Genomic DNA, 25,367 nt, shown 5'->3' with positions numbered 1-25,367 from the left:
CCGGAGTTACTGGAGAGAGTGCGGCATGCCAAAATTTTCTCTAAACTGGATCTCCGTGGGGCCTATAACTTGGTCCGTATTAGACCTGGGGATGAATGGAAGACTACATTCAGGTCACGCTACGGACACTTTGAATATCTAGTCATGCCTTTTGGTCTGTGTAACGCCCCAGCCACTTTCCAACACTTGGTGAATTACATCTTCAGGGATCTCCTAGATACATTCATGGTGATTTATCTGGATGATACTTTAATTTTTTCTAACTCCACAGAGGAACATCATGGACATGTGAGAATTGTCTTAGAATGCCTAAGACAGAACCATCTTTACATCAAACTTGAAAAGTGTGAATTCCATAGGACCGAAATTCAATTTCTGGGGTATGTAATGTCTACACAAAGAATTAGTATAGATGGAAGCAAGATCCAAGCCATCAAAGATTGGCCAGTTCCTAGGAATGTGAAGGAGGTGCAGCGCTTCATCGGGTTTGCCAATTTCTATAGACGTTTTATTAGGAATTTCTCTGAGGTAGTGTCACCTATGACACAACTTACCCGGAAGGAGTCTAGGTTCTCCTGGACCCCTCAAGCCCAAGAAGCATTTTCCCATCTAAAGGATAAATTTACCACCGCACCTATCCTAGTGCATCCCAACCCCAAACTTGCCTTCATAATAGAGGTGGATGCTTCAGACTGTGCCATTGGAGCTATACTCTCTCAGAGAACAGGTGAGAAGAATGTCTTGCACCCTTGTGCTTTCTTTTCCCAGTGGTTGTCTTCAGCTGAGAGGAACTACGATGTGGGCAATAGAGAATTGTTGGCCACTATTGCCGCCTTCAAGAAATGGAGACACCTTCTTCAGGGTACTGCACAGCAAATAGTCGTCCTGACAGACCATCGCAACCTTGAATTTATCAGGTCGGCTAAGTGACTGACTCCTCGCCAGGCTCATTGAAATCTTTTCCTAAACCAATTTAATTTTGTAATTTCTTATAGGCCAGGATCGCGCAATGGAAAGACTGATGCACTCTCTAGGATTCATTCAACAGAGACCCGTTCACTTACTCCTCCTAAGACTATTCTTCCTGACTTTAGATACCTGGGAGTGATTCATAATCAAGACCTCCTTAAGGACATCAAGGAAGCATACCATTCGGATTCTTTGTTGGCACAACCTCCAAGGGACGTAAGTCTTGTCTTTAAGAATGGTGTGTGGATAAAGGGACAACGCTTGTATATACCCGAAGTACATTGGACCCTATAAAATCAATAAAATTATAAGCCGTTGCTTGTCTTCAACTGCCCAGATCTATGAGAATCCACCCTGTTGTTCATGTTTCCCTACTAAAGGCTGCAACAACTACAGTTGTGGCCAAAAGTATTGACACCCTTGCAATTTTGTCAGATAATACTCAGTTTCTTCCTGAATATTATTGCAAACACAAATTCTTTGTTATTATTATCTTCATTTAATTTGTCTTAAATTAAAAAACACAAAAAGAATTGTCCTAAAGCCAAATTGGATATAATTCCACACCAAACATAAAAAAGAGGGTGGACAAAAGTATTGGCACTGTTCGAAAAATCGTGTGATTCTTCTCTAATTTGTGTAACTAACAGTACCTGTAACTTACCTGTGGCACCTAACAGGTGTTGGTAATAACTAAATCACACTTGCAGCCAATTGACAAGGATTAAAGTTGACTCAACCTCTGTCCTGTGTCCTTGTGTGTACCACATTCAGCATGGTGAAAAGAAAGAAGACCAAAGAACTGTCTGAGGACTTGAGAAACCAAATTGTGAGGAAGCATGAGCAATCTCAAGGCTGCAAGTCCATCTCCAAAGACCTGAATGTTCCTGTGTCTACCGTGCGCAGTGTCATCAAGAAGTTTAAAGCCCATGGCACTGTGGCTAACCTCCCTAGATGTGGACGGAAAAGAAAAATTGACAAGAGATTTCAACGCAAGATTGTGCGGATGTCGGATAAAGAACCTCGACTAACATCCAAACAAGTTCAAGCTGCCCTGCAGTCTGAGGGTACAACAGTGTCAACCCGTACTATCTGTCGGCATCTGAATGAAAAGGGACTGTATGGTAGGAGACACAGGAAGACCCCACTTCTTACCCCAAGACATAAAAAAGCCAGGCTGGAGTTTGCCAAAACTTACCTGAAAAGCCTAAAACGTTTTGGAAGAATGTTCTCTGGTCAGATGAGACAAAAGTAGAGCTTTTTGGGCAAAGGCATCAACATAGAGTTTACAGGAGAATAAAAGAGGCATTCAAAGAAAAAACATGGTCCCTACAGTCAAACATGGCGGAGGTTCCCTGATGTTTTGGGGTTGCTTTGCTGCCTCTGGCACTGGACTGCTTGACCATGTGCATAGAATTATGAAGTCTGAAGACTACCAACAAATTTTGCAGCATAATGTAGGGCCCAGTGTGAGAAAGCTGGGTCTCCCTCAGAGGTCATGGGTCTTCCAGCAGGACAATGACCCAAAACACACTTCAAAAAGCACTAGAAAATGGTTTGAGAGAAAGCACTGGAGACTTCTAAGGTGGCCAGCAATGAGTCCAGACCTGAATCCCATAGAACACCTGTGGAGAGATCTAAAAATGGCAGTTTGGAGAAGGCACCCTTCTAATATCAGGGACCTGGAGCAGTTTGCCAAAGAAGAATGGTCTAAAATTCCAGCAGAGCATTGTAAGAAACTCATTGATGGTTACCGGAAGCGGTTGGTCACAGTTATTTTGGCTAAAGGTTGTGCAACCAAGTATTAGGCTGAGGGTGCCAATACTTTTGTCTGGCCCATTTTTGGAGTTTTGTGTGAAATGATCAATGTTTTGCTTTTTGCTTCATTCTCTTTTGTGTTTTTTCATTTAAGACAAATTAAATGAAGATAATACCAAAGAATTTGTGATTGCAATCATTTTCAGGAAGAAACTGAGAATTATCTGACAAAATTGCAGGGGTGTCAATACTTTTGGCCACAACTGTAAAACGTTTCCTGGACATTCTTCTCCTCGCCCTGACCCAGTGCTGGTCGATGTTCAGAAAGAATTTGTGGTGGAAAGGAGGCTAGATTCCAGGTTATACAGAAATCAGTACAATACTTGATTAAATGACAGGGCTACCCAGTGGAGGACAACTCATGGGAACCAGTCAATAACATTAATGCTCCCCGCTTACTCCGCCAGTTTCATCAGAGGTACCCAGACAAGCTTGGTCTGAGGTCATCCAGAGGCTGTCCCTAAGAGGGGAGTAATTTAAGGTTCTCAGTCTTTTTTGACATGTTTTTTGAAATTCAGTTTTTTTCTGTCCTGCTGCAGCTATCTTGCCCTCAGTTAATATGGAGTTTCCAGCTTTCATGTTCCTGCCCTGATTCTCTCCCTCTTGCCTCTTAAGCAGCCTCAGCTGAGCAATCAGTACTTCAGAATCAAGTCTGCTGTTAGCCTGTGACCTGGAAGTCTTGGACTTGGTACTCGAGTCATCTCCTGCTGTTGAACTTTTGAACACTTGTGGACACTGGAAACCTGCTGCCTGCTAAATCCACAGTTGCAAGGGAAGTAACAGAGAGAGACCATGAACCTGTTGTGGAAGTTCTGCTGTGCTTAAAGTTTACTCTGGCCTGCTGTGTCTCCTGCCTCTGTATCTGCAAACTGTTTGAACACTTTTGCTTACTTGTATGAAGTAATACAAGTCCTTCCTAATCACACCTGTGTCTCCTGTGTTTTTCTTGCACCCAAGCACAAGACGCTATATAAATCATACACAGTACATCACATCGTCACTCTCAGGGACATATCCTGTAATTACTCTATTGTTGCTCAAAACCATGCAAAAGATGCATTCTGCCTGGTTGTGTAGTTTCCAGAAGAAGTGTGTAGGCTTGTGCAGATTGGTCAATGGCACTCCTGTCTATTTCCCTTGAGGAGGCTACTTCCAAGTAAAATGAGGCTTGTACATGTTCCTGACATGGGTTTCAGGTAGTGATGAGCGAGTATGCTCGTTACTCGAGATTTCCGAGCATGCTCGGATGTCCTCCGAGTATTTTGGCGTGCTCGGAGATTTAGCTTGTGTCGCCGCAGCTGCATGAGGGCCACAAAAAAAATGACATGGTAGTGGTGGCGGGCAGAGCCCAAAATTCAATTGGGCATGTTTGAAAAGGCATTGTAAAGGGATGGAGAATATGTATTCCACTATCTTGCTAACTATTTGGCATGAGGGAGGGACATCCCCAATGTAGGAGTGAGAGCCCTCACAAATGTTAAAGGAAAGACTAATGCCAAAATGCTCCGTGTGAGCATATGCTAAAGGGGAGGTATAATTTTTTTTATTTAGCCTTATATACATGTAATTATAAATGAAAAAACATTTCTTAGCATTAAAAAAAATGTTGGTTTCATTTGGTAGGTCTTTTTAAAAATCCGTAAAATTGGGGCAATAGTCTGACAACATTATACCCAGACACCATATGTGAGTCAGAAAGGCATGCAAGCATCTTCTACATGTTGTTCCCATTTGGTTTTAGCTCTTTCCCATCAATTTCAGCTTTTTTCCCATGTCTCCAGACCTGTTTGTTGGGTCCAGCAGAAAAATATTCGGCTTTCCCATTGACTTGCATTGGATTCATTATTCGGTACAAATACACGGATATTAGAAATAATTTGTGCCAATTTTCCCGAATCCGAATATTTCACTATTCGATCATCACTAATTATAACGAATAATCTGTCTTCATCGCTGGCTCTTGATGCGCAGATTTTGCCAGATTCTCAGAAATATTGGATGCTGCAGAGAATAAAGGAAGTATATGTACACATAACATTCTATTAATGATTGTTGTGTGTATATTAAGTTTGCCTTTCTAAACAGGCAATTAAAAAAATGCTAATGAGCAAACCAGTAGCCGACTAACGGTCTTTAAGTGTCTAAAGTTGGGTGGTGTAAACCCACCATAAGTGTAGCAGGCAGTAGTGAGAAGGAGACAAATCTGATAAGTGAAGAATGAGACATTTTTGTGTAATAAGATATATTTCAAACTTTCTTAACTTTGATTGTCCTAATGACTTACGAACAAAGCATCATATAGTGTATGTACAAACGTACAAGTGAACACAGAACAAACATGCAGTTAGTGGTTGCTTTATTAGCTAGTCATGCACCCCAAGTAATCAAAGATATTTAGAAATACAGAAGTAAGGTATAGAAGTTGTAGTTTTTTTTAATATGGAGGTAATAGTATAGAAGTTGTGACATGCTGCGACACCTAAGCGAGACATATGATTAGTTTTGACTTCTATATTTAACTGTATTGGTTGTAACAAATTCTTATGAGAACCACTCAGCTATCACAATATTGCTGTAACTTTAACTGTGACAACATATTCCTAGGAAACTTTGTGATTTACGAATTTCCCAAGGTCTTCAAAAACTTCCCCCAGGTATCCTGGACCTCAGGGGTGAATTTAGATCCCGAGTTAGAGGCCAAAACAATGATCAGAATGTTTCCAAAAAGCTGTAAAAGAAAAGCAAACAGTTTATTTTTCTAACTGCTTAGAATAGGGGTATGCAAATAATTTTCCCAAAGGGCCACATGAGACATAACAGTTGCAGAGGGCAGAATCAATACATTAAAATTAATTCTGTTCAATTAACTTTACATAATTACTAGTGATGAGTGAGTATGCTCATTACTCTGAGAACACCCGAGCATGCTCGGAAATCTAGAGTAGTTTGGGCACGCTTGCAAATTTAGTTTGTGTCCCTGCAGCTGCAAGATTTGGGGCTGCTAGACAGCCTGAATACATGTGGGGATTTCCTAACAAACAGGCAATCCCCACATGTATTCAAGCTGTCTAGCAGCCGCAAATCATGCAGCTGCGGCGCCGGCGACACAAACTAAATATCCGAGAATGCCCAAACTACTTGTAGAACACCCGAGCGTGCTCGAAAATCTTGAATAACGAGCATACTCGCTCATCACTAATAATTACTAGAGATGAGAGAACCTTCCAAGGTTGAGTTTGATTCGGTTCTCCAAATGTCCTAATGTTTGCCGAATGTGTTCCCCGAACAGTTCGACGAACGTACCCGAACCCCATTAAATTCAGTGAGAGGCAAAACCAAAGATATGCACAACACCATAAGGGGTGGCAAAAGCTTCTCAAACAGTTTAAATTAGGGTTAGACATCATGAAAAGCGGCATCAATTGATCCACAATATAAACTTGCAAATGGCACAGCAGCAGTCAGCCATGGGCCATGCATGAGGTATCAGAGTCTGGCCCAGAAATTACAGCTTGGAATTGAAGTTTCAATTAAGACTTGGTGGTTAGGGGAGCAATGTAATCCTTCTTTGCTGGGGGCCCTGATATATCATGCAACAGATCAAATATTTTTTTTCAGCCACACTCACATGGTACAAACATCAGTTTCATAGAGTATTATTGGTAGAAAATGTAAGGATAGTAACACAGGTTGAGTGAAAGTAACTGCAGTCCTGCCTGTCTGGGAGCTATACTGTCACAGGCAACACACATGAAGGAGACCCAACTTGGATTCTTCACATTTCAAAAAATTATTGTCACACACCAGTAAAGTGGTATCAATTTCCAAAGAGCAGAAACACTATAATAGGCCTCTGACATACCTTCCACTATGGACAACCCATCAGATGGAGATCCACCTTTGAGTCTCCGCATTTCAAAAAATTGTTTAAAACATCAGAAGTAACAACAGCAGGCATAGAAATCTCAATGAAGGCATCACAGACTGCAATAACGCGAGATCAATTAATAACAATAAATATGACACCATCGCCTAGTCTGCCCTGTCTGCGACTGGGGTACAAAAGTCATTGGAGATCCTTGACTTGTTTTGATAAAAATTAGGCGGTCTACACTTTCAGGGGACTGCTGGATGCGCTTATCCATCAGGACACCACCAGCAGCGCTGTAGACACGTTCCGAGAGAACATTGGCTGCCAGGCATGACAAAATCTCCAAGGCACACTAATAACATGAAAGTAAAGTCTTCTCAACGACAGTCGTTAATTGTTGTGATTTTATTGATTGTGAAAAAAAGGGTGGTGTTACAATCCAAAAAAGGGTGGTGTTACAATCCAAAAAAGGGTGGTGTTACAATCCAAAAAAGGGTGGTGTTACAATCCAAAAAAGGGTGGTGTTACAATCCAACGTTTCAGCTCTACATCTCGAGCTTTCATCAGGGATATGACTACAATATATACAATAAAAGAACAAAAATCAATAAATAAACTTTATAAAGTATTATAAAACCAAAAATCTCAAAGAGCGTGAAACGTATTGGATATATCACCTAAATACCCTCCATCCACACGGTCTCAATAGAGAATCTGAAATGTATTATTAATCCCTTCTAAATTCCACTTCATAGTGAATTAGTTTTGTTTTTCATCAGGAGTTTAAAATCACTACCAAATAAGTTCTTTTCCTACATAACGTTTTTTGGTTTATAGGAGATATTTCTGACATAAGTGTGTTAATATGAACGCCATTTTACTCTTTGTATGTAAACCTTGCTCTAATTACCTTTCTTTGTTTTTAGGCAGGAAAAGGAAGTTTCTCTGAAACCTGATAGGCACAACCAGCACTGAAATTATCACCGTGCATGAATTCAGCACAGTCCCACCGTTAAAATGGCCGCCTGTATGCATGTGACATTTCCTCACAACCCTCCCTTTTTTACTTCACTTCCTGGATGGCTCGCACCTGCTCAGTACATTCATTCTGACAATTTTGACCTCACCAAGATGGCGACTGCCAACATCACTTCCTGTCAAGTCAAAACATGTTCATTCTCTATCCCTGCCCTGCACATGCTCAGTACATTCATTCTGACATTTTTTGACCTCACCAAGATGGCGACTGCCACCATCACTTCCTGTCAAGTCAAAACATGCTCATTCTCTATCCCCGCCCTGCACATGCTCAGTACATTCATTCAGACATTTTTGACCTCACTAAGATGGCGATGGCCCTTCCCCCCATTCCCGCCCCTTCCCCACCCAATCAGGAAGTTCTTGACAGTATTTAACATCACTGCACTAAGCCACATGCACTTCCGGCCTCCTCCACACCTGACTAGATTTAGGACACAAGGTAATGGTGCCCTACAGTCTTCATAGACTGGGTTTCCTTTCTCCATCTCAGCTTATTGACCTGCTTTTTTGTCCTTAGGACGGGAGTCACGTGCTGACCCTACACATCGGTATGTGACCCCTAAAACTTTCTTTTATATCTTTTCTTTCTTTATACCTTGCTATTCCTTAACCTATACCCTTTCTCAGTGGTTACTATAGGTACCGTTCCAGCAGCTGGATTACAAAGGCAAACCTATACCACTTATACACACACCTCAAAACCAAGGATCTAGGTATTTATACCTTATGCCTTAACATTTCCAAGAGCACCTCTTACACACTGCCTCCTTAGATGACCTCACCTTTATTCCCACTCCACTTCACTGTCCCCTAATGCCCTTTCTCAACACTACCTACACATTCATGCTTTTCAACTCCTTACACCTTCACTCTATTCCTCTGTTCAACCTCTCACATGTTCACCGTATCACACCACAATACATACTCACTGGCCTCACATCATTATAGATCCATACACACCTTCACAAAGGATGTTTGACACTGTCCCCACCTTATGTATCACCTATCACTAGATTTTTGGTTTTATAATACTTTATAAAGTTTATTTATTGATTTTTGTTCTTTTATTGTATATATTGTAGTCATATCCCTGATGAAAGCTCGAGATGTAGAGCTGAAACGTTGGATTGTAACACCACCCTTTTTTGGATTGTAACACCACCCTTTTTTTCACAATCAATAAAATCACAACAATTAACGACTGTCGTTGAGAAGACTTTACTTTCATGTTATTAGTGTGCCGGGGTTACTCCTATACTTTAGTCTTGTTTTTTCCCAGAGCACCTAAGTTGGGGTTTGAGCCTGTCATATCTACTTTATATAAAAAATCTCCAAGGCGTGACAGGCAAGCTCAGGCCACTATTCTATTTTTGAAGACCAAAATGATTAACCCCTTTCCGACCTTTGACAGATAGTACGTCAGCGGTCAGTGTCCCCTGCTTTGAGGTGGGCTCCAGCAGTAAGCCCACCTCAAAGCCACGACATGTCAGCTGTTATAAGGCATTTACCTAACGCTTCCAATGCCGGGCCAGAAATGAGCGCATCGCCGGACCCCGTCACGTGATAGGGGGTCAGCAATGCGTTTCCGTGACAACCAGAGGTTTCATAGAGACCTCTATGGTTGTTTGGCGCTCATAGCAATGCTGTATTTCTGCTACATACAGGCGATCTGAGCATCGTCTATATGTAGCAGAGCTGATCAAGTATGGCATGCGTCTAGCCTCCTATGAAGGCTATTGAAGCATACCAAAAGTAAAAAAAAGTGTTTAAAAATTAAAAAAACAACAAAAGTTTAAATAAAAAATCCCCTTTCGCCCCAATCAAAATAAAGCAATAAAAAAAAAATCAAATCTACACATATTTGGTATCGCCGCGTTCAGAATTTCCCGATCTATCAATAAAAAAAAGGATTAATCCGATCGCTAAATGGCGTAGGGAGAAAAAAAAATCAAAACGCCAGAATTACGTTTTTTTGTCGTCACGACATTGCATTAAAATGCAATAACAGGCGATCAATAGAATGCATCTGCACAAAAGTGGTATCATTACAAACATCAGCCTGGCAAGCAAAAAATAAGCCCTCACCCAACCCCAGATCACGAAAAATGGAGACGCTACGGGTCTCGGTAAATTACGCTTTTTTTTTTAGCAAACTTTGGAATTTTTTTTCACCACTTAGATAAAAGAGAATCTAGACATGTTTGATGTCTATGAACTCGTAATGACCTGGAGAATCATAATGGAAGGTCAGTTTTAGCATTTAGTTAACCTATAAAAAAAACTATCAAAAAACAAGTGTGGGATTGCACTTTTTTTCCAATTTCACCGCACTTGGAATTTTTTTCCCGTTTTCGAGTACACGACATGGTAAAACAAATGGTGTCATTCAAAAGTACAACTCGTCCCACAAACAATAAGCCCTCACATGGCTATATTGATGGAAAAATAAAAAAGTTATGGCTCTGGAAATAATGGGAGCGAAAATGAAAAATCGAAAAAAGCTCCGGTCATTAAGGGGTTAACACTGAGCTTGAGATTCTCCTGCACCATCCATCCCAGTCGTTCACAACATGTCAGACTTGTACTCTGTTCTGCTCGTTCATGGGCTGGTTTAAAAAATGTGTGAAATGACTCACAGAAATCACAGACTCACTGCTGCTGCTAATGTTTTTGCGGTGATGCCTTGAAGTTCCTGGGATTGGAAGTCTAAAACTGCAATGCACACTGTATGACTCACTGCTGTTTTGGGGACAACTACTCTTAAGATTGTCTACAAGCATATTTTGATACTCCAGCATACACGCTTCCCTTTCCAGGGGGGAATCATCTGGCAACTTTTTCTCTTGTACCATGGATCTAACAGTGGCAACTCAGTAGTCAGCACTATTTCTATCCCTAACAATATGGCATCATTTAAAAGATAGTGAAGCAGGAAGACGTTATGTGTCCGGTGCTTCCATGAGGTCCATGTCCATGGTGTGTTACTGGCGGGCTAACATTCAAGGTTGCTTCCTCTGTTCCCTCCTGCCAACCATGGGCAACAGAGAGGGGATCATTATCCTCTTCATCTCCTAACAGTTGAGCGTCCATCTCCTCTTCCTCCTTGTCCTCCTCAATTTGTTCCTCGGCTCCTACTATGAGCCCCCTCGACTGCTGTAATCCATGGCATCCGCCTGTGTGATAACAGTCCAGAACTTAAGGATATTATTATCTGTTCTGCATCTTCCTCTGCTTCCACCTCTTCCTATGGGACCACCACCTCCTTCCGTAGACTATTCAAATGTGCTTTAGCATGTAGATGACCGTGATAGTGATCCTGATGATGGCATCATCAGAGATAACCATCTTAGTAGCTATTCCATCCATACTGCGCTGGCCCAAATGACATATTGCACCAGGACTCATCCCAGGACTGGAGAGTAGAGTGGAGTGAAGAAAGGGTCCTAGGGGCCAGAGAAGTGAAGAATCAACCCGTGGCACCCGAATCCAAGCTGACCGTGGTCGGGTGGAGGGACCAGGCCGCAGTAAGGGACCAGGCCGCAGTAGGGGACCGGCCCCAGACTAGTGGAGAGACTTTAAGACTCAGCTAGCAAACCAGAGGCTGAAGTATCTGTATGTGTGACAGCTAAATCCACACACAATCACTGAAAAGGCAGCCACATAGCATCAAGGGGACCAGGAGATCGTTGCCTGACAGGATCTCAGGCTGCTGGCTTGGGACACTGTGTGTGAGGCGCAGGGCAGGAGAGGCAGGAGCCAGCGCAGTGAGATGACCAGAAAAGGAACATAAGAAGGGGGTTCTGGTAAAGTGTACCATAAACTACCTGAGAGTTGGCTGGACCACCGACCTGGAAGACACAGCACCCCGGCTTGGGATTGTAACTTGAAAGACCGTTAGTAAAAGTGTGAAGACTGCACCCCGCTGTGTCCTCAGATTTATTTACTGCGTCATCTGCCCTGCACTACAATCATTTACATCACCTTTAACCTTATGTCTGCCCTGGGGCCTAGCTCTATCCCTGGAGAGCTGTAACATCTTTGCTGCATCACCAACCGCCCCAGTGGATCTAAAACGCAGCGTCGGCCATCTTCCTATTGCGGAACACCACGGGTGGCATCACAACTTAACCCCTATAAACTTTCCCCCTTTCATTTTATTGCACACCCAGGGATACGGACTGGGTCACTGCCGCCGTGACATAACCTGAAGAACTGACCAGCCCGGTACCGAGTACCCCCGGTCCTGGTGGGCGTTGCAAGTGCGCTCCAAATTCTGCCATTTCTTCCCTCCATTTAATTTTTTTTGCAGTGTGCTAGCAAAGTTATTGACACCTGTTTGCTGTGAAAAATAGTTACTAGAGTTGAGCGAAACGGGTCGATCGAAACCCGACAATAGCGTGAGGTTGGCCATGAGGTCTCCAACTTGAGCGCCAAAGTTGCGTTTCAAACGATGCTTCCAGCGCCTTTTCTCTACCAATCATCAAGGACGCACACTGTGGGCAACACGATTATGTCAGCAGCGGCCCCCATCATGTTAAAGAAGGGCATGCAAGTGATTGGCTGGCTTTGTGTGGCGTCACAGTGCCTATAAAAGGCCATGACCGCCGACCGCCATTTTACTTCTGCCGATCTTAGTATAGGGAGAGGTGCTGCTGCTGACTCTCAATAGGGAGAGTGTTAGGCAGGGAAGAAAAAAAAATTGCTTCTGCTGCTAGCGCTTTTCACTGTACAGTTAGTGTGCAGTGAAAGGGGAGGATTTTTGTTGTGTGCAGCAACGCTGGTGGTGATTAGGCTGCCTTTTAAGGCTACCTGATAGCTGCATTACTGTGTGCACACTGCTGTTCAAACTGCTTTTTTCAAAGCACTCCAACTTTTATTATTTTGTTCTGCTCAGTTACCAAGCAATCTGTGTGTGACTGGAAAAACAAAGCAGAGGAGATTTTCCATTTTTCTAGACCTACACCGTATAGAGCTGTCCGCTTTTCAAACAGTATCGTAGATCTGCTGTCTGATCACGGTCAAATCTATACAGAGACAGTGTGTGTGTGACTCTGGAAAAAAAAACGGAGGAGATTTTCCATTTTTCCAGACCTACACCGTATAGAGCTGTCCGCTTTTCAAACAGTATCATAGATCTGCTGTTTGATGACGGTCAAATCTATACAGAGAGAGCGTGTGTGACTCTGGAAAAACAAAACAAAACAGAGGAGATTTTCCATTTTTCCAGAACTACACCGCATAGAGCTGTCCGCTTTTCAAACAGAATCGTAGATCTGCTGTTTGATGACGGCCAAATCTATACAGAGAGAGCGTGTGTGTGACTCTGGAAAAACAAAACAGAGGAGATTTTCCATTTTTCCAGACCTACACCGTATAGAGCTGTCCGCTTTTCAAACAGTATCGTAGATCTGCTGTTTGATCACGGTCAAATCTATACAGAGACAGGGTGTGTGTGACTTTGGAAAAACAAAACAGAGGAGATTTTCCATTTTTTCAGACCTACACCGTATAGAGCTGTCCGCTTTTCAAACAGTATTGTAGATCTGCTGTTTGATCATGGTCAAATCTATACAGAGACGGCGTGTGTCACTCTGTAAATACATATACGGACATTTCCATTTCTCCATACACCGTATTGAGCTGTCCAATTCTCAAACAGTATTGTATATCTGCTGTTCACATTACAGTCACATCTATACAGAGTCAGCGTCTGTGTGACACTCCGTAAATACATATATGGACATTTCCATTTCTCCAAACACCGTATTGAGCTGTCCGATTCTCAAACCGTATTGTATATCTGCTGTTCAAAACACCTAAATCACCAACAAGGTGCGGATGAAAAAAATAGGGAGAGAAAAAATAAAGTATAATGACAAAAAAAATTATATATACCGTATATACTCGAATATAAGCCGAGATTTTCAGCCCAAAAATTGGGCTGAAAGTCCCCCTCTCGTCTTATATTCGAGTCATATACAAAGGGGGTCAGAGGGGGAGGGGGGGCGGGAGTGTCAGATCATACTCACCCTTCTCTGCAGCTCCCCTGCTTGTTCTATGTTGTCGACGCTGCTCTCTTCCTGCTTCAGCTGTCAAATGGTACCCGCTCATTAAATATGCGCATATTTAATGAGCGGGTACCACGTGACCGCTGAACCAGGAAGAGAGCAGCGCCGACAACATGGAACAAGCAGAGGAGCTGCAGAGACAAGCGCCAGGACCTGGTGAGTATGAACGCGGGGTGGGGAGGCATAGTCACCTGTCCCTGCACTCTGCTGTCTTGCGTCCTCTGCAGTGACAATCAGGTCAGAGGGCACTATCGCTCTCTGCCTGCACAGTCACTGCAGAGCGCAACGCTGATGAGCAGGTGGCAGCTACGGAGGTGACTATACAGGTTTTTGTTTTTTTTTTTGTAAGGGAGGCAGCGGCAGCAGCAACATGATGGGGCCACTCACTGTGCAGAAAAGCTGGGGCCACTCATTGTGCAGAAAAGCTGGGGCCACTCATTGTGCAGAAAAGCTGGGGCCTCTCACTGTGCAGAAAAGCTGGGGCCCCTCACTGTGCAGAAAAGCTGGGGCCACTCACTGTGCAGAAAAGCTGGGGCCTCTCACTGTGCAGAAAAGCTGGGGCCTCTCACTGTGCAGAAAAGCTGGGGCCTCTCACTGTGCAGAAAAGCTGGGGCCTCTCACTGTGCATAACTGGGGTCACTCACTGTGCAGATAACTGGGGCCACTCACTGAGCATAACTGGGGCCACTCACTGTGCAGATAGCTGGGGCCACTCACTGTGCAGAAAAGCTGGGGCCACTCACTGTGCAGATAACTGGGGCCACTCACTGTTCAGATAACTGGGGCCACTCACTGAGCATAACTGGGGCCACTCACTGTGCATATAACTGGGGCCACTCACTGTGCATATAACTGGGGCCACTCACTGTGCATATAACTGGGGCCACTCACTGTGCAGATAACTGGGGCCACTCACTGTGCAGATAACTGAGGCCACTCACTGTGCACCCTCGGCTTATACACGAGTCAATAAGTTTTCCCAGTTTTTTGTGGCAAAAATAGGGGGGTCGGCTTATACTCGGATCGGCTTATACTCGAGTATATACGGTATGTATAATATGATTAAAAATGTACAAAAGATATTATGCAAACCATGTGTATATTAAAAAAATATACATACACATATATATGTATATACATATACATAAATATAAATCACATAACGATTGCAAAATATATGTACCCAAAATAATGATATTAATAAATACAAAAATATATATACATATAAAATAATGAAGGCAGGAAAAAGAAATGTAAGTAAAAATGCCTTTATTAATACAAAGTATGGCAAATAAGTGCAAAAGCACGGCAAAAGGGTGTCCACACACTAAAAATAAGTATATAATATGCATATACAACATTTTTTTCTTAATAATAAATAATATATATAATAATATAATAATAATAATATATTAATAATAAATGCATATGGATAAAAATGAAATATATATGGTGACCATACCCATACCAGTCTGCTAAACAGCCATCTATATGTTGACATAACATATAACAAAATTGTGACACTGCATCATAAATAGTCACCAAAAAATAAATAAAAAGTGGCAGCAGGTCAGATGTATATAAAATAACATAAATGGAAGTCCTCGCCATTAAATTGAATGGGCTGAGCAAACAATGAGTATGTACCTGGATATAATAAGGCAGGCCACCGGTGTGCGGAGCACTCCCTGATGCGCGTTTCAGATCGGCGTCCTTCGTGACGATTCGATTCTTCTTGGACATTTTTTCACCCTTTTGTCATTCTATATTTTATTTGAGGATATATTATGTCTATTTATAAGGATTATTAGGGTATGTTCAATAATTTGGTTTTTATATCTGCTGTTCGCATTATAGTCACATCTATACAGAGTCAGTGTATGTGTGTGACACTCCGTAAATACATATACAGACATTTCCGTTTCTCCATACACCGTATTGAGCTGTCCGATTCTCAAAAAGTGTTGTATATCTGCTGTTTTTATTACGGTCACATCTATACAGAGTCAGTGTGTGTGTGTGTGACACTCTGTAAATACGTATATGGACATTTCCATTTCTCCATACACCGTATTGAGCTGTCCGATTCTGAAACAGTATTGTATATGTCACGGTCACGCGTGTCTGGATGCAGCGAGTACCGCAAGGCGAACCCATGTGATGCACGTGACCCTGGATACACCGCCTCCAGTGGGGCGAATTCAAATAATAAACACGTGCAGCTGGATACACTGCCTCCAACTGGCGAATTTAAATAATACACGTATATATAAAGTAGTTTGGAAACCCCGCCTCCAGTAAGGTGAATTTAAATAATAAGGGAGGAACCTGGGTAACATTAACAATGGTGGGCCCTGCAATAGGGAATAGGGAAGTGGAGACCTCCTGAACTCCCCTGAGCCAGTGTCCCTGCACTCCTAACGTTCCCTATGCCGGTTCCGCACCGGGCGATGCACAGGAACCTAAAAACCCTAGCTCGCCCTGAACCTAAACCCTCACTAGGGAATTGGTCGGTGCGGAAACTAATCCCACCACTGCACTAAACACACATGAGGGAAAATGACAATACAGGGGAAACACCACTTAGCTTTGCTCTGTTGCGTACGCTCCTAGCAACAGAGCCCACAACCTGTGTGCATCTTCTCCTCCACCCGGATCCATCACCATAACTGGATCCTTCACCATAGTGCAGCCTTGAAGCAGAGTCCACCACCAATTGCAGAAGTCCAGTAACAGAGTCCCAAAGATGAGTTCAGCTCCTGGCCAATAAGTCAAGCATGCTTGAGTCCAGCTCCCAGCAACCAAGTCCTGCATGCCGAGTGCAACTCTCTCCATAGTCGTCACTAGAGTTGAGCGACTTTTGTTGTTCTAGGGTCGAGTTTCATTTCATGAAACCCGACTTTTCCAAAAGTCGGGTCGAGCAAAATCGGCCGACTATAGGGAAAAGTCGGGGATCCGACCGAAATACGAAACCCAATGTAAGTCAATGGGGAATTAAAGTCGGCAGTGAGAGGAGGACAGGAAACACACCTACAGTGCCCATTTGAATGCCAAAAGCATCAATTCTTATTACTTAAGCTTGTCAACCTTAATTTACTTCATAATACTAGTTACGCACTGAAAAATGGGGGTTATTTGGCTAAAGTTGTGGGGGGGTAGGGCTGGCTCCAGATTTTCGTGGGCCCAGGGTCAAAGAGTGCCCCTTTACAGCATACCACAACTCCTGATGCTCCAATACGGCAGAGAAATAGCAGTATAGTACAATGACAAATACTTCACTTCTTACATCTCATGACTGATATCCATTTTAAATTCTCCAATACCTCCAAAAACGGACAGTATATAACTCCATACAGTATTATGGCCAGCGCTTAGTGCGCTATACAGAGTAATGAGGCCCATATATTTCTCCATATGGAATCATTGATCCCATGTAATGTTTCAAACCGTATATGATGAGCTCCACATAATGCTATAGTATATGTTGGTCCCAATGGATGAAGCTCCACTGTCTTATGGGCCCAAATAATGCTCCATATATAATGGGTCCCATTTCTACTGCTCTAGTGTATAATGGGCCCTGTAAATGCTGCTCCAGTGTCTGATGTCCACCTTTGGAATGCTCCAGTGTATGGTGGGCCCCATATATCATTCACCAGAGTATAGTGCTACCCAAAAATTGCTGTCCCAACATTGAAAACAATTACATAAGTCTCCTTGCTAGGGAATCCCTGCACTACTCTGAACTCCTTGTCGTCCCCATCTTCCATCTCACTGCACTTGGCTGTTTAGGCCCTCCCACTGGCAGAGACACTTTTGCGTACTATGTGGTGCCCTGTGCCAGTGCCATCGCCCTTGAGTATGCCCCCCCACCTGCTCAAGGAACCTGTACTTTCATCTGCGCCTTCCTCTTTGTCACCGTGTAAGGTGGTATAGTATGTGGGAAGGGGAACCTGAGTTTCCTCTGGGTCAGATTCTGGCAGTGTAGAGTGCGAGGGGAATGTAGTGGTCTGGGTCAATGTACCAGCAGCATCATCCAGCAGTGGCTGGGCCTCAGTGCACTTGTGGCGTCCCCAAGTGTACTGTCGCCACTGTGGCATTACCTTCCTCCTAGGGAGTGTGTTGTCAAGCTTGGGAGCAACGAAGGATCTCTCTAGCAGTGAAACCAACACACAACACATTTCCCACTCCAGGCCAGCAGGGAGACCTCTGAACCTGACTGCTGAGGAGCTGCTCTCTGTGGTCGGGAGGAGGTAAGTTAGGGCACTCTGTGCAGAGAAGGGGAAGTGTGTGGACGTGAGAAGGGGAGCTGGAGGATGAGCAGAGTTAAGGCTCACTCCTAGCTGGAGCGCATGGTCCCGATTCCGGTCTCCGAGTTTGTAGGGACACTGACGTTCCTGCAGCACAAACCGGGGGAAGTAGCAGCTATAAATGCTCTGTACCCAACTAAGGCTTGGAGGCCCCAGCATCGACGTGTGGGAGCCAGAAGGAAAAGGCTACAGCTGTCTGCCATACAAGTAAAGTCTGAGGAACATCTGTTAGACAGGAGGCGCTTCAGTGAACCACGGTCCTGTGAGTTCTTCCCCCACAAGCGCTAGAAAGGAGACGTTCAGGAAGGTACATGTTGGCGGAGTGTTGGAAGGGAGCTTTCCATTTTGGTCCCTGAGGTTGACTGAGGTCCTGCCCCGGAGGACACAGCACGGAGGCAAGCATCTGTGTAACCTGCAGACTGTGAGTAAAGCTTTGGAACTGCACGCTCTGGTGTCCTACAGTTATTCCAGCACCGCTACATCTGGGTACCAGCACCTACACCGCCTGTGCCTTTCTCCCATCACTACATCTACACTTCCCTGGGACTCCAGCTCCACCTGTGGGGAGCTTCACCATCTTTGCTGCACAACACCATCAGTCCCAGAGGATCTGCATGCAGCGTCGGCCTAACATCTATGTTGCCGAACACCACAGGTGGCGTCAAACTATCTATATAAACTCTTTACCATTATACCACACCATTTACATGGGCGCCCAGGGCCACCGTCCGGGTCACCGCTGCTGTGACACATCCCACTGACACCGGCCCGGTACCGAGTACCCCACAGCCCTGGGAGGGCGACCCATATGCCGACTGCTGATCGGGTGGCGTTATTCCCACGAACTTCCAAACAGCGTCCATGAAGGTAACGTTTTTGGTTTCCGGGGGCAGTATGATTGCAAAGCTGAACCTTAAAGAATGTCCAAAAGGGCACCACCAGGAGTGGAGCCTGTGGCTTAATTGGACTCCACCCGGGAAACCACAACCATGCCACCTAAAGAAAAGATGCACACTTTGAAAGCTTTGTCGATTCTGTGTGTGGTGTGGTATGTGTGTTTGTAGTTGTGCTAGAGATTTCTCAGCTTTATTCCGTTAACAACCGAGACTCCGGCATGCCCCCGCAGTACGCGTCAAGCTTACTAGAGGGATAAGCGAGGCTCTGGCACGTGAGATCGAGCAATAACAGGTCTAGCATTCCCGTACATGTCCAGGGCTGTATGCACGCTACACTGAAAGGACCAACTTTTGTCGTTTACAGGTGCAGATAACTTGCTGAACTCCGTTAGTGATTGGGATCTGGGATTCAGATTATTCCCCGCGAACGATGATTTCCCAGTAAGTTCAGGTCAACCACAATTCCGGAGTTAGGCCTAACCGTCATTCCTGAAAAAATTACGTGTCCAAACCATAGGTGCTGTAGCTTGCTTAACAGCTCGGCAGCCGTTCTCAGGCCCAGTATGGATTCAACAACATTGTAGAAAGTTGATAAAGGGTACAGTTTCACCGGATAACACATATATATGTAGCCTAGTTTACACATTAAAAATATATGTCTATAGATCAGGAGGCAGACTCAGATGTTCTCAGGCCCAGTATGGATTTGACCAGATTGTACAAAGTTGAGAAAGGGTACTTTATCACTGGATAGCAGGTATATATAGCATAGTTTAAACATGTAAAATCTCCGTGTTCTCAGTATGGATTACACAGCAATCTAAAAAGTGGAAAAAAGGAAATGCATTTGAGGCGTACACAACTATACACTTTTGGTGTTATTTTTAAATCTTCATATATATTTCTGTCTCAGTAATACAGTCCAGCCTCTCCGCAATAGGAAATGAGATGCATACAATTAGTGACATAAAGACTATTGATTGCAGAAATCTAGGAATTGTTATTCACGGGAATTTGACAGCCCAGACTACACAGCGGAGGAGCAGGGAGAGGTAAACATTGCAAATGCTGGGGCCCTGCCCAAGCAAGGGGGGCACACTCGTGGGCGTCGGTACTGGCACTGGGCCCCTCATAGTATGGCGGTGTGTCTGACGGCGGGTGTGCACCACCACCGTCAGAGACACTTGATTGCACTATGAGGGACCCTGTGCCAGTGCCCGCGCCCAAGAGTCGGCCTACCCACCTGTCCAGGGCAACGGCACTCGCACGGTTTCGTGCGCTAGGTGGTGACCCCGGCCATGGGGGGGGGCAGCCCAGTTAGGGCGGTTTACAAAGTGGCATATGTTGATGTGGGACATTCAGCTGCTGCAAAAGGCGAAATAGGTCAAGTTCGCGGAATAGGAAGAGGACCAAAGCAAGCCATTTTTCTGGCAACCTATGTGTCATCAAGGGAAGGTGGGACAAAATCCTTGGAAACCCATGCATGGTTCATTTTAATGAAGGTTAGATCATCCACATTTTGGGTTGACAGACGGGTCCTTTTCTCTGTCAGGATTGATCCAGCTGCACTAAAGACTCTTTCCGATAGCACACTTGCAGCTGGGCAAGCGAGCTCCTGTAAGGCATATTGTGCCAATTCAGGCCAGGTGTCCAGTTTAGCGGCCCAATAGTCAAAGGGGAATGACCTGTGCAGGAGAACATCGATATGGGAGGAAAAGAAGTTTGTAGCCATAGTTGACAACTGCTGTCTCCTGTCACTTTCCATCGATGCTGTATTAACAGTTGTGTGAGCGGTATTTGAAAAATCAGTCCACAACATTGTCATGAAACCCCTGTCTCCAACGCCACTTCTGCTGTGTGCACCACAAATACCTCTGCCAAGCTGCGCCCGGCCCGTACGGCTCGTGTGAGAACCATCACCGCTGCTGTGTGCTGGGAATGCCTCAACCAACCGGTTTACCAGAGTTGCTTGTTTATTAGCCAATATTAGGTCAAGGTTCTCCTGTGGCATGATGTTTTGTAATTTGCCTTTATAGCGTGGATCCAGGATGCTGGCCAACCAGTAGTCATCATAGTTCATCATTTTGGCAATGCGGGGGTCCCTTTTTAGGATCTGCAAGGCATAATCTGACATGTGGGCCAATGTTCCCGGTGTCAATGATGCACTGCGAGTGCTGGGTGGAGGAGCACTTTCTGGCAAATCCACATCCCTCCAGTCACACACAAACCCTGTACCAGACCTTGCCACGCCAACATTTTCACTTGCCCCACAAGATGCATCCTCCTGCCCTAAGTAATCATCCCCATCATCATCCTCCTCCTCCTCTTCTTCCTCCACCTCGTCCAGGAGAGGTCCCTGAGCAGACAATGGCTGAATGTCATCAAGGATTCCCTCCTCCTCTTCCTCCTCGTCAACATTGGCTGCAGAAGCCTGCTCCTTAAGGTGCGACAAAGTTTGCATGAGCAGATGCATAAGTGGGATGCTCATGCTTAGGATGGCATCATCTGCGCTTACCAGCCGTGTGCATGCCTCAAAACACTGAAGGACTTTACAGAGGTCTTTCAGCTTCGACCACTGCACACCTGTCAACTCCACGTCTGCTATCAAAGTGCCTGGCCGTGTATCCTCCCACAAATGCATTATGGCCTGCCTCTGTTCGCACAGCCGCTCAACCATGTGCAGGGTGGAGTTCCACCTTGTTGCAATGTCGATAATGAAACGGTGGTTGGGAAGGTGGAGCAATCGCTGCAGCTTCTGCATGCGAATGGAGTGTACAGGCGACCGGCGGATGTGCGCGCACAGTCTTCGCACCTTATGGAGCAGGGCTGTTAACTCCGGATAATTGTTGAGGAAGCACTGCACCACCAGGTTCAAGGTGTGAGCCAAGCAAGGTATGTGGCTGAGTTTTGAAAGGGCTATGGCTGCCACAAAATTACGGCCGTTATCACTAACTACCTTGCCTGCCTCAAGATGTATACTGCTCAACCATGACTCAGTTTGTCGCTGAAAGTACTCGGCCAGCACCTCCGCGGTGTGTCTGTCGCCCAAACACATCATCTGCAACACAGCCTGCTGACGCTTTCCACTAGCTGCTCGATAGGGGGACACCTCGTGTGCAACAGTGGCAGCTGCAGATGGAGTGATCGTACGACTGCGCTCTGTGGACGAGCTTTCGCTTCTGGAGGAGGAGGAGGAGGAGGGTCGAACGCCTACAGCCAACTGTTTCCTATACCGTGGGCTAGGCAGCACTATCCCACCACCGCTGTACCCTGTGGACCCTGCATCCACCACATTAACCCAGTGCGCAGTGATGGACACGTAACGGCCCTGGCCATGCCGACTGGACCATGCATCTGTTGTGAGGTGCACCTTTCCACTCACTGACTGCTTGAGTGCATGGACAATTCGGTCTTTCACATGATGGTGGAGGGCTGGGATGGCTTTGCGAGAGAAGTGGCCACTGGGTAGGTCATAGCATGGTACTGCATAGGCCATGAGTTCGCGGAAAGCTGCGCTTTTCACCAACCGATAGGGCATCATCTCTAACGAGATTAGTTTGGCAATGTGGGCGTTCAAACCCAGTGTACGCGGATGAGTGACTGAGTACTTTCTTGACCTACTCATAGTCTCTGGGAGGGTGAGCTGGACTTGAGAGCTGCATATGGTGGAACTAGCGGTGGACAGGGCGGACAGAGAGAGGGTTGATGATGGTGATGGAGTTGGTGTTCTTTCTGATGGCCTAGATTCAGTCTTTTGTTGATATAACAGTGGGATTCCCTGACTGCTTTGGCCTTGCAACGACACCTCAACATTTGCTGCTGTGCTAACCGGTGGGCTTACAGTGGGGGAAACAATGTAGCGTTGCTGACTACCTTCTTTGTGATCAGTTGCACATGTGGTACTTGAGGTTTGGTGTTGTGTCCACGCTTGCAAGTGCATGCTGGTTAAATGTCTAAGCATGCAACTGGTATTCAAATTTTTCAGATTTTTCCCTCGGCTAAAGGTCTTTGCGCACTTCTTACAGATAACCTTGGCCTGATCATGAGGATTTTGTTCAAAAAAGTGCCACACTGCACTTTTCCTACTTTGGAAGACATTTTGCGGCCTAGCACGCTGTGCTATTTTGACCGTCTGGACAAGCTGTCCAGCAACTCTTTTGATTTTTGGAACCTGTCTTTGGAGTGCTCCGGGCCTGCCAGATAACAGCTGTTGCGATGTTGATGTCTGCTGTGGATGCTCCTCCTCCTCATCTGAGCTATTGGAAGCAGCACCCTCTTCCCCCAATGGATGCCAATCTGGGTCAACAACTGGGTCATCCATCACCTCCTCTTCAATGTCATGTGCACCTTCCTCTGTGTCACCGTGTATGGTGGTATAGTATGCGGGAAGGGGCACCTGAGTCTCATCAGGGTCAGAATCTGGCTCATTACACTGCGAGGACAATGTAGTGCTCTGAGTGAATGTACCAGGAGAATCATCTATCAGTGGCTGTGCATCAGTGCACTCCATGTCATATTCATCTTGGCCTGGGTAATTCACCATTTCACTTGATAACCCAGGCATGGTATGTGAAAACAGCTCCATGGAGTAATCAGTTGTATGGCCTGTGTCATCCTTCAATCTTGGTTGGGGTGAAGGACACAAGGAAAGGTGTGGTTCATGAACATGAGCCTCCAATGACGACTCAGTGCTTTTATTTTTTACAACTTCAGAAGAGGAGGCAATAGAGCTGAAGGCTGAGTCAGCAATGTAAGCCAAAACTTTTTCCTGAAGCTCTGGCTTTAAAAGCGGTTTGCCAACTCCTAGAAAACTAAGCCTTCGAGGCCTTGTGGAGCCAGACAATGACACAGGCTCAACACCGCCTGCATTCGGTCCTATTTTGCTTTTGCCACTACCATCAGATCCACCACCAACACCATCATCATTACCAGCTGGCAACCCCCGCCCAATTCCACGGCCTCTTCCACCAGTCTTCCTCATTTTTGGTAAAAATGTACACAAAATCCCACAAACTAGATAGTAATGTAAAACATGGTACACGGTGTATATAGGACAGGGGAGATGTAGAATTTCTGAACACACTTGTGGACACTGTTGGATTGTGTGAGGCCCAGTGAATATCACACCGCTATGTCACAGTCTCAATGTCGCAGGTGTGAAAAATGTCACTATAGGACAGGGGAGATGTAGAATTTCTGAACACACTTGTGGACACTGTTGGATTGTGTGAGGCCCAGTGAATATCACACCGCTATGTCACAGGCAGAAATTGGCTAGTGTATGACAAACTACAAGGTGTATATAGAATTGGGCAGAATAGGAATCTCCCTAGAGTGTAGGTCTGTAAGAACGGAACAAGTTCTCGACTTATCCTTACAGAGTCACACACAGATAGCTTCACTGTGGCCGTGATAACAGCCGTTACACGGTACTGAGAGAGGAGCGTGCACGTACACCGCTGTCCGGTGTCCGCAAAATTGTCAATCTCCGTGTTTTTTAAGTATACGGACTGACACACGCTGTCTCTCTATAGTTTTGAATGTGATCAAACAGCAAATATACTTAACTGTTTGAAAACCAGACAAAACTAGAAGGTGGAGGTCTGTAAGAACGGAACATGTCCTCGACTTATCCTTGCAGTTTTTGGTGTCTTCTTCCCTGCCTAACGCTCTCCCTACAGAATCAGCAGCAGCAGCAGCTCTCCCTATTCTGAGATCAGCATGAGTAACATGGCTGTCGGCATGCATGCCCTTTTATACCCCCTGTGACGCCCCCCAAAGCAAGCCAATCACTTGCATGCCCTTCTCAAAGATGGTGGTGACCCCTGCCTATGTCATCACGTTGCCCACAGTGTCCGTTGATCCTGATTGGCTGAAAAAGGGCGGAAAACAAACTTTTGAAACGCGACTTTGGCGCTAAAGTCGCCGAGTTCGTGGCTGACCTCACCCTAGGGTCGGGTTTCGTTTCATGAAACCCGACTTTACCAAAAGTCGGAGACTTTTGAAATTTTTCGACCCATTTCGCTCAACTCTAGTCGTCACTCCACCAAGCCATGCAGGCACTTCCTGCCAACACCATAAACTGTGACTCCACGACGCCATGCCAGCCCTTCTTGCAGACCACATAGCTGCCACTCGTCCCCTCTGGCTGGGCTGCGCAGGACTCATGTTCAGCTCCTTCCTTCACCCAGGCTTCCTTGTGAAAGACTAACACACAATATCACCAACAGTGATTGAACCCACCTGGCTCCCTTTTATAGAGCCTAACACCTGATTTGTAATTGCGTGCACATTAACCCTAAAACTAAGGTGCGATACCACTCACCACCACTGGGTAACTTAGAATGAAACCCCATGTGTAATAATTCTAATGGCCACCGGGGGCAATCAACCC

The 25,367-nt window shown here is 45.1% G+C and overlaps 1 protein-coding gene across 2 annotated transcripts in view; it reads right to left on the bottom strand.

Annotated features, from left to right (window-relative positions):
• Nucleotides 1-5,126: 5,126 nt before the first annotated feature.
• Nucleotides 5,127-25,367, bottom strand: part of LOC141049832 (hemoglobin subunit beta-2-like) — a 265,364-nt gene continuing 245,123 nt past the window's right edge. For both annotated transcript variants that reach the window (XM_073546640.1, XM_073546641.1), the window contains one exon: nucleotides 5,127-5,515. In XM_073546640.1, coding sequence (XP_073402741.1) covers nucleotides 5,405-5,515 — 111 coding nt within the window. In that variant the 3' untranslated portion in view covers nucleotides 5,127-5,404. The remainder of the gene's footprint in view (nucleotides 5,516-25,367) is intronic.

Source organism: Dendrobates tinctorius, unplaced genomic scaffold, assembly GCF_039654945.1.
Source record: "Dendrobates tinctorius isolate UK_male_01 unplaced genomic scaffold, ASM3965494v1 ptg000150l, whole genome shotgun sequence".
In the NCBI taxonomy this organism is placed as follows: Eukaryota; Metazoa; Chordata; class Amphibia; order Anura; family Dendrobatidae; genus Dendrobates; species Dendrobates tinctorius.
This window is presented reverse-complemented; position numbering and strand designations above follow the sequence as displayed.